At 39.0% G+C, this 14,869-nt stretch overlaps 1 protein-coding gene across 2 annotated transcripts in view; it reads right to left on the bottom strand.

Moving 5' to 3' along the window:
- Positions 1-14,869, bottom strand: part of UCHL5 (ubiquitin C-terminal hydrolase L5) — a 49,594-nt gene that overhangs the window by 25,240 nt on the left and 9,485 nt on the right. For both annotated transcript variants that reach the window (XM_082681842.1, XM_082681843.1), the window contains exons 4-6: positions 651-776; positions 507-568; positions 304-434 (exon numbers count right to left, since the gene is read on the bottom strand). In XM_082681842.1, coding sequence (XP_082537968.1) covers positions 304-434; positions 507-568; positions 651-776 — 319 coding nt within the window. The remainder of the gene's footprint in view (positions 1-303; positions 435-506; positions 569-650; positions 777-14,869) is intronic.

Genomic DNA, 14,869 nt, shown 5'->3' with positions numbered 1-14,869 from the left:
AAAAAGTAGTTTTTAAAAGTTAACTGAAAAATTAAAAATAAATTATGTAATCTATGGGTTAAAAAAACTTTTCCTATAGAAAAAAAAACTAAAGGTCCCAATGCAACTACAGTAGTCAACATGTCCTAACTACCTGTTACTTAATTTCATAAAGCAATGAAGAGCTTAAAGCCTGCATGGCATCACACCTCACAGTCACCTCCCCTTTCTAAACTTAAGCAGGACTAGGGCTAAACCAAAGGTGAACACCCAATCTTTTTTTCCTTATCAAAAGTGAAATACCAGGAATAGTAAACACATTACCTAAATCAATCGGTCCTTCTCTTAATCCATCTAATTCATACAGTCTTCCATTAACAGGAACATAACTGACAAAGTGAAAAGCATCTTCTTCTTTTGCTGATGTCTTTGCGTCAAATTCAAACATTTGCTGTCTACAGTGAAGAAAAAAACAGTGAGAGACAAAAAAACAGAGACAGTATTTATTTCACATAAAGTATCTTTACCTGGCGAAACTGTTGTGTACTTGTCGAATCACATCCGAATTACTCAGTGCCAAACCTTTCATCTGAAATAAGTTTTAAGAATAGCCTATTAAAATAAGAACCACCACAAACAGGGCATTTTAGGAATAATATGACTGTACTCACAGCTGCATCAAAGCTTTGTGAAAATTCTTTAAACTCTGATAATGTGTCTCCTAAATGGACATCTTGATGCGTACAGTTCAATAACACACTTACTATGGCTTGAGTAGCACAAGCATTATTAATTACCTGTAAAATATGAAAGCAAAAATATTATCAATTTGTTAAAAAAAACAGCTTTTAACTGGTGATGATGACCCCCAAAATATGAAAAAAAGTTTCCAAATTTTATTTCATATAGTGTTAGCATAAACATAATTATCATGATCAATTCCCAATCTAATCTATTTTCAGGAATTTGCTGCAATTCTGGAGCTGAAGATTCTAGGAAATCGAATAAATTAAATGAACTCATAATATCAGTGAAAACCAATCCAGTTAGGGTAACAAAACCAATCTTTCCTGGTCTAAAACATATATCTAATTAAACCAAAAGAGGTTGTCCTTCCCTCTTATTCACTTCCCCCTATGCTCATTTCTACCTATAAATATTCAACCCATATTTCAGTATCCAACGCAAGCTCCAACTCACCGATGTGGCTCTTAGAGAACTTATCCAACAACTCATATTACTTTCTTCCCTCATTTGAATTCCTAAAAACGTGTATATACTGTCTACATATTTTTCAATTCAATCTTTTTTTTTTTTAATTTTATTTATTTATGGTTGTGTTGGGTCTTCGTTTCTGTGCGAGGGCTTTCTCTAGTTGTGGCAAGTGGGGGCCACTCTTCATCGCTGTGCGCGGGCCTCTCACTATTGTGGCCTCTCTTGTTGCGGAGCACAGGCTCCAGATGCGCAGGCTCAGTAATTGTGGCTCACGGGCCCAGTTGCTCCGCGGCATGTGGGATTTTCCCAGACCAGGGCTCGAACCCGTGTCCCCTGCATTGGTAGGCAGATTCTCAACCACTGAGCCACCAGGAAAGCCCCTCAATTCAGTCTTTACAGCGCTGTCATCTAGCTATTAACTGTTTATTTAACAAGTTATGTGGACCTTACATTCTAGTGAGAGGAGAGAACATTTAGATAGCACCTACTATGTGTGGGTAATTTCCTAGGCACTTCACATGTATTAATTCTTTTAATCCTATCAATCAACAGCCTATGAAGAAGGAGTAATATTATTATCCTCATTTTACATTTGTGGAAGCTGAGGCACAAAGAGGTTAAGTAGCTTGTCCAAAGGGCACAGAGCTAAGCAAGAGGCAGGCGATCTGGTTCTAGAATTTTGTGTACTTAGCCACAACATGAGGCTGGCTCTGTAAACGTATGTGGTCTCTCCAACAAGATTATAACCTACTTATGGACAAGGGCTTCTGCCACACTCCCTACAGCACCTACACAGGGCTGAGATCACAGAGGTGGAAAGAGTCTCAGATGATCACTTCGAACACCAGCAAGGTTAACTGTAGAGTTAAATTAAACTTGATAAATAATTTTTTATAATACAGTTTAGTCCTATCGCTATATTTCATTACAATATTATAATTAAATACCATTTTCCAAAAATGCTAATTCACTTATGATCTTACAATTTGGTAAATTATTTCTATCTTGCCTGATTTCAAAAGAAAATTTTTCTATTATCTTCCCTCATTAACTCTTATACTCCTGTACTTTTTTTTGCCAGACTTTTGAAGTCTTGTGAGTACCCACCAGTTCTTACATTTTTGACTGCAGTATGTTTGAGGAATTCCTTGATAAGGCTGCTTTCTCCATTAGAGAACACTGTCTTACTCCCAATTCTCAAACAGTGATACCACCACATTCTTGTAATTCCTCTTACAGTATTTTGTACTCAAAACTATCTTATGATTGACCGATTAAGGAAAAGTAACAGGAGATCTAGAATCCAATTAACATTGCTGCTGATTTCTTTTAATATGTATTCTGAGTCACAGTTCTTTAGTAAATAAACTTGGATGAAAATTTTTAATGATTAAAGGAGACATCATAAAGGTCGTTAACTAAAACAAGACTTAGTGCTCCCTTATCTTGGGCCAAAATTATCTGGAGATGGGTTGGTAGAAGCGAAGTTAGCAGAAGTTAAAATTTATACTCATTCACACATCCTTTCAAAATGATGACACATTAAAGATATAATATGTACCCAATTCTAGGCTAGATGCTGAGGCTATGGCAGAGAATACTATCAAACATTCCTATGATCTAAGGACTTCAAGTCTGTAACCTATCACTTTAGATTTTTTTCTCAAACTCATCAAATTGTACACACTAAACATGTGCAGTTTTTTTGTACACCAATTGTATTTCAATAAACCTGTTTTTTTTTTTAAAGGAAAAAAAGAAAAAAATCTCGTGGTTACTGATACTTCTCTTCCGGTGTTAATAAGGATTTACACTGTCATTTTGCATATGTGTGAAGAACAGTCATTACGGTGTGCATCAGTGTAAACATACCTCTTCAGGTTTTTAAATGAGTTAAGTGCCACCAAGTGGTTATGTTATAAATGGCACAGTGGTCCCCTTATCCTTGGGGGATATCTTCCAAGACTCCCAATGGATGCCTCAAACATGGATAGTACCAACCCCTATATATATCATGTTTTTCCCTATACTAACAGGCTGGTAGCACACATGAGGGACAAAGGGATGCATCCCATGTGGGACAGTAAAGGACAGAATGAGATTTCATCACACTATTCAAAACGGCACACAATTTAAAATTTACAGTTTATTTCTGGAATTTTCCATTTAATATTTCAGCCAGAGTTGACTGAAACCATGGAAAGTAAAACAGCAGGTAAGGGGGGAATACTGCACAGAATTACCAAAAAAAAAAAAAATTAAGACATTAAAAAGTGCACAGCCATTCATTCGTTCACATATTTATTACTGAGAACTCACTGTGTGCTAGACATTGTGATAAATACTGAATACACAGTGAACAAGAGACATGTGGTCCTTGTCCTCGTGAAACACTTAAAAACCACCTTATATACATCCATTTGGGAGAATTTTAACTTCATCTTTCTTCACAAAAAATTATTGCAGAATAAATTATATATATAGTCCCCAACGAGAAGGGGATGAACAAGGAACAAATTAAGATGAGATGCTCAAGAGACAATGGACACACTGGTATGTTATCAGTATGCTTGTAATCAGAGCACGGGGTCATTGGTTACCTCGTAAATCAGTGCCTTTAAGCAATTAGGAGTTCACGCTAGGAGTAAGAGAGTTTTAATAGGAAATAACAGTAAATACAGTGATTCAGAAAGGTTCAGTTTAAGACAATTTACAGGAGAGACTGAAGGCGGCTAAAAACAAACAAGATCCACTGGGTTGCTACTCTAATGCTAGTATGAAATAATAAAGGGCAATAGATTAATGGAGCAGGACCCATTAAAAGCAGGAGCACCCAAATATGCGAGTCAGTATTCTAGGAGTCAGGAATATATTCAGGAATATATTCTAGGAATATAACTAAAAATAAAATCAGATTAAAAAGAATAAGGGGATAGTAATAACAACCATATAAAACAATTTTGTAAATTTAAGCTAAAATGCAGAAATTAAAAAAAAAATCTTACCAGAACTAAGTCAAGAAAAAATAAGTAGCCCAAATAAGTCTTTTAACTATTAAATTGAAGTGGTAGTTAAAAATATACTCACAAAGAAAATACCAGGCACAGATGGCTTTATAGGCCAATTCTATCAAAATTTGAAGAAAGAGACGATCTAAATTTTAGATGGTCTAAATTGTCCAAATTCTTCAGGACAGTAAGAAAAAGAGGAAATTCCAACTCAATTCATGAAGCAAGCACAACCCTAATACTAAAACTATTCAAAGCCATTACAAGAAAGGAAAATTAAGGCCATTTCATTCATAAATATAGATGTAGAAATTCTAAACACATATTACTGAATTAAATTCAACAGTGCATAAAAAGAGAATATGGGCTTACCTCAGATATGGAAGAATGACCAACTGGGCTTATCTCAGATATGGAAGAATGATTTAATATTAGAAAAATTCATAGACATAACTAGCCATATTAACCTATTAAGAGGAAAAATAAACATGATCATCTCAATAGATGCAGAAAAGCATTTGAAAAATCTTAATCCTTCCATAATAAGGACACTTGCTAAATTATTAAAAGAATGTCCTTACCTGAATGTTAAGAAAAAACAATCTGAGATGGGAAATGGTAAAAAGCATTCCCTTTAAAATCACAACGATTTTACTGGAGGTCTTAACCAGTCAATAAGATAAGAAAAATAAATTAGAGACATAAGGATTCAAAATGAGGAGACAAAACTGCTTTGTTTGACATAGTAATTTAGATAGAACCCCCCCAAAACCAACAAATAACAGAGATAATAGAGGTTAGCAAGATGGCTAAATATAATATTAAGACATAAGAATGAATTACATTTTTTTATACCAGCAACAAACACCTAGAAAATGTAACTGAAGAAAAGATGATTTATAATTATAACAAAGAGATCAAGGAATTAAGATAAATCTAATAAAAGATGTAAAACCTCTAAAGAAAATTATGCAACATACAAAAGATAATAAAAGCATATCTAAAAATAAATAGATAAATAAAAGCAGATCTAGAGATACATAATACGTTTATGACTTAGTATCATGAAGATATAAATTCTCCCCAAATTGATACATATATTCAATGCTATTCCAGTCAAAAGTCCAAAAGAATTTTTCATACAATTTGATAAGATGACGTTGAAATTTATATGAAGAACATAGGGTCAAGAATAGCAAGGAGAATCACTTAAAAGTCAAAGCAGGAAGATGGCGGAAGAGTAAGACGCGGAGATCACCTTCCTCTCCACAGATACACCAGAAATACATCTACGCGTGGAACAACTCCTACGGAGCACCTACTGAACGCTGGCAGAAGACCTCAGACCTCCCAAAAGGCAAGGAACCCCCCACGTTCCTGGTTAGGGCAAAAGAAAAAACTAAACAGAGACAAAAGGATAGGGACGGGTCCTGCACCAGTGGGAGAGAGCTGTGAAGGAGGAAAAGTGTCCACACACTAGGAAGCCCCTTCGCGGGCGGAGACTGCGGGAGGCGGAGTGGGGGAGCTTCGAAGCCGCGGAGGAGAGCACAGCTACACGGGTGCGCAGGGCAAAGCGGAGACATTCCCGCACAGAGGATCGGGCCGACCGGCACTCACCAGCCGAGAGGCTTGTCTGCTCGCCCGCTGGGGCGGGCGGGACTGGGAGCTGAGGCTCCGGCTTTTGTCGGAGCGCCGGGAGAGGACTGAGGTTGGCGGCGTAACACAGCCTGCAGGGCGTTGGTGCGCCGCGGCTGGCCGGGAGGGAGTCCGGAGGGGGGGGGGGGGTCTGGACCTGCCGAAGAGGCAAGAGACTTTTACGTCCCTCTTTGTTTCCTGGTGCACGAGGAGAGGGGATTAGGAACGCTGCTTGAGAGAGCTCCAGGGACGGGCGCGAGCCGCGGCTGGGAGTGCGGAGCCCAGAGACGGACATGGGACGCTAAGGCCGCTGCTGCCGCCGCCAGGAGGCCTGTGTGCGAACACAGGTCACTAGCCACACGCCCTTTCGGGGAGCCTGTGCAGCCCGCCACTGCCAGGGTCCCGGGATCCAGGGACGGCTCCCCCGGGAGAACGCACGGCGCGCCTCAGGCTGCAACGTCACGCCGGCCTCTGCCACTGCAGACCCGCCCCGCACTCCGTGACCCTCCCTACCCCCCGGCCTGGGTGAGCCAGAGCCTCCGAATCAGCGGCTCCTTTAACCCCGTCCTGTCTGAGCAAAGAACAGACGCCCTCCTGCGACCTACACGCACAGGCAGGGCCAAATCCAAAGCTGAGCCCCTGGGAACTGTGAGAACAAAGAAGAGAAAGGGAAATCTCTCCCAGCAGCCTCAGAAGCAGCGGATTAAAGCTCCACAATCAACTTGATATACCCTGCATCTGTGGAATACCTGAATAGACAACGAATCATCCCAAATTAAGGAGCCCTGGGGATGAAAGGCTCTTGGTGCTGCAGCCAGGAGTCAGTGCTGTGCCTCTGAGGTGGGAGAGCCAACTTCAGGACACTGGTCCACAAGAGGCCTCCCAGCCGCACATAATATCAAACAGCAAAAATCTCCGAGAGATCTCCATCTCAACGCCAGCACCCAGCTTCACTCAACGACCAGCAAGCTACAGTGCTGGACACCCTATGCCAAACAACTAGCAAGACAGGAACACAACCCCACCCATTAGCAGAGAGGCTGCCCAAAATCATAATAAGTCTACAGACACCCCAAAACACACCATCAGAAGTGGACCTGCCCACCAGAAAGACAAGATCCAGCCTCATCCACCAGAACACAGGCACTAGTACCCTCCACCAGGAAGCCTACACAACCCACTGAACCAACCTTAGCCACTGGGGACAGACACAAAAAACAACAGGAACTACGAACCTTCAGCCTGCAAAAAAGGAGACCCCAAACACAGTAAGATAAGCAAAATGAAAAGACAGAAAAACACACAGCAGATGAAGGAGCAAGATAAAAACCCACCAGACCTAACAAATGAAGAGGAAATAGGCAGTCTACCTGAAAAAGAATTCAGAATAATGATAGTAAGGTTGATCCGAAATCTTGGAGATAGAATGGACAATAGAATGGACAAATTGCAAGAATCAGTTAACAAGGACCTAGAAGAACTAAAGATGAAACAAGCAACGATGAACAACACAATACTCTAGATGGGATCAATAGCAGAATAACTGAGGCAGAAGAACGGATAAGTGACCTGGAAGATAAAATAGTAGAAATAACTACTGCAGAGCAGAATAAAGAAAAAAGAATGAAAAGAACTGAGGACAGTCTCAGAGACCTCTGGGACAACATTAAATGCACCAACATTCGAATTATAGGGGTTCCAGAAGAAGAAGAGAAAAAGAAAGGGACTGAGAAAATATTTGAAGAGATTATAGTTGAAAACTTCCCTAATATGGGAAAGGAAATAGTTAATCAAGAATAGCAAGGATATTTTTGAAAAAGAGGAGGGAGAAGAGACATGACCTATTAGATATAAGAACTTATGAAGAAGTGAAAGGAATTAAGACAGTGTGGTATTGGCAGAGAGACAGACAAATTGATCAGTAGAGTCCAGATAACACACACACACACACACACACACACACACACACACACACACACATACACACACACGGAACTATGGTACACAACAGAGGTGGCATGTCCGATAAATAGGGAAAATAATGGACGTTTAATAAATGAGGTTAGAAAAAAAGGGTGATCACATGGAAAAAGATAAAATTGAACCCCTGCCTCATATAATATACCAAAATTCAACTCCCAATGAATTATGGACATAGATATCAAAAATTAAAATTTAAATGCATAGGTAAATATCTTTTACAAATTCAGATAGATAACAAGAGACACAAAAAAGCACTGGCTGTAAAATACAAAATTCGGGCTTCCCTAGTGGTTCAGTGGTTAAGAATCCACCTGCCAATGCAGGGGACACAGGTTTGAGCCCTGGTCTGGGAAGATCCCACATGCTATGGAGCAACTAAGCCTGTGCACCACAGCTACTGAGCCTGTGCTCTAGAGCCCACGAGCCACGACTACTAAGGCCCACGCACCTAGAGCCCATGCTCCGCAACAAGAGAAGCCACTGCAATGAGAAGCCTGCGCACTGCAACAAAGGGTAGCCCCTGCTCACAGCAACTAGAGAAAGCCAGCGCGCAGCAATGAAGACCCAACACAGCCAAAAATAATAATAAATAAAATAAATTTATAAAAATAAATAAATAAACAAAACACAAAATTCTATTCATCAAAAGACACCCAGAAAAGGTAAAACAATAAGGTGCCAACTTGGAGAAGCAGTATCATGAAGATATAAACAACACCTACAAATCAAAAAGTACAATTAGTCCTACAGAAAAATAATTTAAGAATTTCACAGAAGAAACACATATGGCCACTAAGTAAGTACATCAACATCCTTTCAACATGATTAGTGCCCAGGGATATGTAAACCAAGACCATAATGAAGTACCATTTTAGAATGAGCTGGCTGGCAAAAATCAAAAAGGCCTCTGGTGCAATGGTTGAGAATCTGCCTGCCAATGCAGGGGACATGGGTTTGAGCCCTGGTCTGGGAAGATCCCACATGCTGCAGAGCAACTAAGTCCGTGCGCCACAACTATTGAGCCTGCGCTCTAGAGCCCGCAAACCACAACTACTGAACCTGCGAGCCACAAATACTGAAGCCCACGCGCCTAGAGCCCGTGCTCCAGAACAAGAGGCCACTGCAATGAAGAGCAGCCCCCACTCGCCACAACTAGAGAAAGCCCACACGCAGCAACGAAGACCCAACAACGAAGACCCAATGCAGCCATAATTAAATAAATTTATTAAAAAAAAAACGGTCTGACAATATCACATATTGGAGTATGTGGCTACACAGTAACTCAGATATTGCTAGTAGGGGTGTAAACTGGAGTATCTACTTCCGAAAGCACTTGGATATTTCCTCCTAACGTTACATTTACCTATCAGAAGAAGCACTGTTTTACTTCTACATATGTACCAGGAGAAATTTGCACAAATACAACAGGAGATGTACAAAAATGTATATAGCCACACAGTTTACAGTAATGCAAGTGAAAACTCAAATGCCAATCTACAAAGAGTAAACAATTACTTACTCTTCATGCACATTAGTGCAATTACCATTGTGCAGCATGCAAAATAAGTTAACTATTATGATAAACAAGTAGTGGATAAATCTTAAAATATTAAGTCAGAAAAGTAAGTCTCCCAAAACTACAAAGAGCATGATACTTTTTATCAAGTTAAAATTTTATATACACACAGCCCTTTTAGGATTAGAAAAAATACAGAAAGTGGAAAGCAAGGAAACGATATACAGAACTCCACATGCAGGTTACTTGGATGAAAGGAGGGAGGATGAGGGCTATGTGGGACAATGGGTGGGACAGAAGGAAATGATAGTTAGATGACGGTTATCCAGGCGGTGAGTTCTTAGGTGCTTACTACATTACTTAGTCACCAAATAAGTAAACAAATAAATAAAAGGAGGACATGAGCCTGTGCCATCAGTCAAGAATTATCATAATTCCATGCTGTGTATCTGAAGATCAATTTTTTAAAAAGGAAAAAAGAAAAACACACTCATCATCACTGACTGATCTGTCCTCTTCCTTCATCATGTCTAATCATTACACATTAAAGGTGCTAGTTACTCTACCTCCTGAGTATTAATCAAATCTGTTCACATCTATCACTACTAACAGTCTTTTACCTGCTTTTGCATGGACTTCTACAAAAGCCTTCTAACTGATATGTAGTCTCATATCCTACACCACTCCCTCCTCCTCAAACACATTCCCCACACTGTAGCCAAAGTGATCTCTTCTAAATGAAAATCTGATCACGTCACCCTTCTTAAAACACCTCAATAACCTTCTACTGCTCTTAGGATACAGACAAAAGGCTCAAGCATGCTCTGCCTCTGTCCACACTTTGGCAGGAAGTGGAGAGTTATTCTCTATTATCCACCTTCTCCCTCTTCCAGATGAACAGAGGACCCAAATTTTATCTGGGTCCATGTCCACCTGGAATGAGGACAGCTTCCCCCTCTGCTGCTAAGTACAGTCATGTGACTGAGTTCTGGACAAAGAGAAGAAAGCATGTAACATGAGCAAGTTCTAGAAAACGTCCGTACAAAGAGAGGAGTGTGTTTTCCACTTCTACTGTCTTGAATGTGGAATTCAGATAGAACGGCTGAAAGTCCAACAATCATCTCAGACCATGAAGTAAACTTTGGAATAGAAAGCACACACAAAGGAACAAAACAAAAGAGCCTGCCATCTCGACGTGCTCCACGGTGAATGAGAAAGAGAAAAACGTGTTTCTTATAAACCATTGTTTCTCTATACCTAATCGTACTGAACCCTGACTACCACACTGCTTGCTCAGCTTCATTATCTCTTACCGCCCTGCCTGTGCTGTCTCTAGTCCAGCTACACTGGCCTTCCTGTAACAGTACATTTTACTAGCCTTACTCCCTTTTACTATAAAGCTGTTAGTAATCTGGGATGATCCTCAACCTCTTTCCCCTAGTTAATACCTACTTAACCTTTAGATTTCAGCTGAAATGTCACTTACTCAGAGAAGCTTTCTCAGATCTCCCTGAAGAGTTCAGTCTCATTTTTATGTGTGCAGTGAAGAATCTAGTCTTGCCCTAAGAGAGGCCTGACCTTTGCCCTTGGCTCCTGGGAGGTGATCTCTAAGCTCTTGAGAAGCCATGCCTCCTCACAAAAGTGTCTTCGTTTACCTGGGGGCTGTGGGCCACGCAGATAGTCTCACGGTGTGACTTAGGGTGGGTCCTGGGTCGACAGTATCATCTCAGCCTCCAGGGTGGCTGGAGACTGAGGGCCAATAAAAACTCGATACCAAGAATCGGCTGAGATGGCCTGAGTGGCAGCACTCTGCACACTCACACATCACTGCCACTCAAGTTACAGCGCTGGCTTTGACTCCCCTGGGCGAAGACCATGCGCAGCTTTCCTGCACTCCGCCCTGTGTGTCTCTTCCCTTGGCTGAATTTAATCTGTGTCCTTTCACTGTAACGAACTATGTGACTCTAGCAGATTTTGGTGAGGTTTATGAGTTTTTCTAACAAATTACAGAACCTGAGGGTGGTCTTGGGGACTCCCCAAACTTGCAAGTATCAGAAGTCAGGGTGGTTTGTGGTACCCAAGACTCTGTAGTTGGTGTCAGAAGGGAGGGTAGTCTTAATAGACTATTTTTGAACTTCACAATACGGTTCTCATTTCACTTCATGCAGCACTTATTGCCACTGTAATTTTGTATTTCACTGATTAATACCAATCTCCTCCACTAAGCTCTAAACACCCTTGAGGAGAGGGCTGCTGACTGTTTATCATTCCCCAAGCACCTGGCACAGTGTCTGACACATTGCAGACACTCAATCATTCTTTCCTGAAAGACTGAACAGGTGGAGTCACACAAACCTAGTACCAATGATCTAAAGCAATAAGTCAGACAGACCTTAGCTTTCTCGTCAGTGAAACAGTAACAAGACAACAATGTTCTGCAGAGAAGCATTACCAAAAGGGTCATTCCTGGATCCTTATACACAAATTGTAACTACTAGAAGACACCTTTTCTAGATATTTTGTTACTCAATGATCCACACATATGCACACTTCCAATTAGAGCATATGATTAGCATAAGACAGGCAGTATTACCTCTCTAAAATGATGCAATTCCATCCATAAATACCAAAACTATGTATTTAGTTAATCTGTATGACATTATCACAAATAAATATAATTTTAATTAAATGTTTTAAATATCTGAAAATATTCCTCAGAGTCCAGAGACCCTGGATTGGAAATCTTTACTATAAGCTCTTGAAGCCTAGAACCAAGGATTATATATTTATGTAATATATACTATAAAATTTCTAGCACAGGTTCATAGGAGGCATACACTAAAAAGACTGATAGATATTATTGTTGAATTACTGATCAGTTTAATAGAAACTGTTGGCATAATATAGTATAAAAAAATACAATATAATTGGGAAATTACTAATCTGGCATATTAATAAACATGGCAGGAATAATGTAATACAAATAAAATATTAAATTATAGTAAGGTAGAAATGTAATACAGAACTAGAAAAGTATCAAGGGACTCTAGAAATTATAAATTCATACTCCAGTATCATTTTTTTTTCTTTGTAGAGTACTTTCTTATACCTTAAAAATACCTAGGCCTCTATAAGTCAGTCATTGTTAGTGTCTTAGTGAATCCTAGGGTTCTTTAACTGTAATATTCTTTCTACATTTATCAGATACCTACTATGTGTCAGGGATTATACATGAAAACTCCTGGGTTTACAATTTAGTAAGGAAGAAATATAATTAAATACACACACAAATATATATGGAAAAAATCTTGAAAAATATAAACTGCTTTAAGTGGTTATCTCTGGAGCAGGGATTATAATGGACTTTTATTTTCTACATTGTACATTTATAATGCTTACATTTTATATCATGGGTATAGATTCTTATATACCATAAAAAAAAAAATGTCTTTAAAAGGAGAAAAATCACCTAAAGGACCAAACTATCTGTCTCCTTCTTTTTCTCTACTACCTAGATCTTGAAAAATCACAAACAGTGATTATAATTATTATAGTACAATGATAAATATTACAATTTATAAATGGATTATTTGTGTTAGAGAAACAATTAGAATCTCAAAATGTTTATCATTAAGAAATTTAGTTAAATAAATTATAGGACGCTTATACTAAGAATACTTTTAAAAGAGGTGGTGTTGTGATATGGTTAAGAGTGTGGACTTCAAGGCAACAGTGCCTGGGTTTGCACCCAGCTCTCCCATTGGCTAGCTACATAACTTGGGCAAGTTTCTTAACCTCTCTGGGACTCAGTTTCCACATCTGTGAAATGACGAGGAACCTGTAAAACCACATAGGGTCATTGTGAGGATCAGTTACTACAAATAAATTAATACTAAAAAATAATACATATAAAAGTACCTGATAAGCCTTCAATATGTTAGCTAATACTGTTATGTGCACTGAAAGTCAAACTTTTATCATTAAGTGAAGAAAGATGCAAAATATTTTGCACAACAGTCCAACTTCAGAAAAAAAAAAAGATAATAAGAATGTGTTAACAAGTGAATAGAAAATGTGGGAGGCAGTATGGCAGGTGGAACAACCAACCTGGGCTTTAGACCTAGGTTTAAATTCTGGATCCACCATGTACTAGCTGTGTGACCTCAGGCAAGTAAGTTAATTTTTCTAGGCCTCAATTTCTTCATCTGTGAAATGAGGGTAATACCTCATAGGGCCGTTGCAAGGGTCAAATAAATAACATGTCTAAAGCACAATATCTGGCACACAACAAACATCGTAAATGTGGGCTGTTGTTGGTACTGCTATGGTGATAGTTGTTACCAGTAAGAAGACACATGCCTGCCTTATCCACCATTACATCCCTAGGACCTAAAACAATGCCCAGCACAAAGGAGGTGCTCAACAACTACTCGTTGATTAAATGAATGAGTCAAACTGTTAGAAGGGGTTAGTAGATATGGGTGTGGGAGCACAGGGATATTCACTCATCACTATATATTTCTGTAACTTAAGATATTTTAAGTACACAATGATAAAATAATGTTCTCCAAACCCTTGAAGTAAAGCAAAAAAACTCTAATTTCTCTAAAAACACTCAATTTTTAAAAGTTGGGGGGGGGAAATGGAAAGAAGTAATAAAATAAGAGAAAAAGGAAAAACAAGTTACTAAGTGGAATAGTAAACGTTTGATTTAAAGGGCAGTAATGAGAATTAGCAGTTTTATTGTTTCCACCTTCCTAAAGGTTAATGAGATTATCTTAAGCAATTTTTTGAGTCTCAGAAATAAGTGTAATTTTCAAACAAATGCGATCATATTTAGCTTAGATTTTATACATTAATCAAACCTCTTTCATCATTCTCTTTTTCAGCTTTTCCAAACAATGGACTCCAAAATAAGGCGGCATCTAATAACGTTGGTTAAACGTTTCACTGTATACTCCAGAACAGCAGTTCTCAAAGTGGGGTCCATGTACCCCTGGAAATTCCTAAGACCCTTTTCAAGGGGTTTGTGAGCTCAAAATTGTTTCCATAATAATTCCAAAACAGTTTTTGCTTTTTTCCCCTGCTTTCTTATTTACACTGTAGCACAACAGCAATCGAGGGTAAAACTGCTGGTATTTTAGCATATACCTAGGCAGTGGCATTAAACTGTTTCACTGACACACGTGCGTAATTTTAAAAATTAACAAAACAAAAACCAGTTTTAGTGAAGAATGTCTTTGATAAAGCAGTAAATTTTTTATTATATTTTGACCTCAGAGTACAAGTGGTTTAGTGAAACAGGTGGTACAAATAAAGCACTTCAGCTGCAAACCAAAACATGCCAATTGATTCCATGAAAGGCATTAGTGAAATTGTTTGAACTGCCAGCTAAGTTGGCTGCTTTTTTCTTGGAACATCATTTTTCACTTGCAAGGACATACAGCAGACAAATACGGCTGTTCAGACGGTATCTGGCAGATATTTTCTTGAAAATGAGTGAAATGAGTCTATCACTTCAAGGAAAACATCT

Source organism: Grampus griseus (genome assembly GCF_964374135.1).
Source record: "Grampus griseus genome assembly, chromosome: 1".
NCBI lineage: Eukaryota > Metazoa > Chordata > Mammalia > Artiodactyla > Delphinidae > Grampus > Grampus griseus.
Note: the sequence above shows the minus strand (reverse complement) of the source record. Positions and strands in the feature narration are given on the sequence as shown.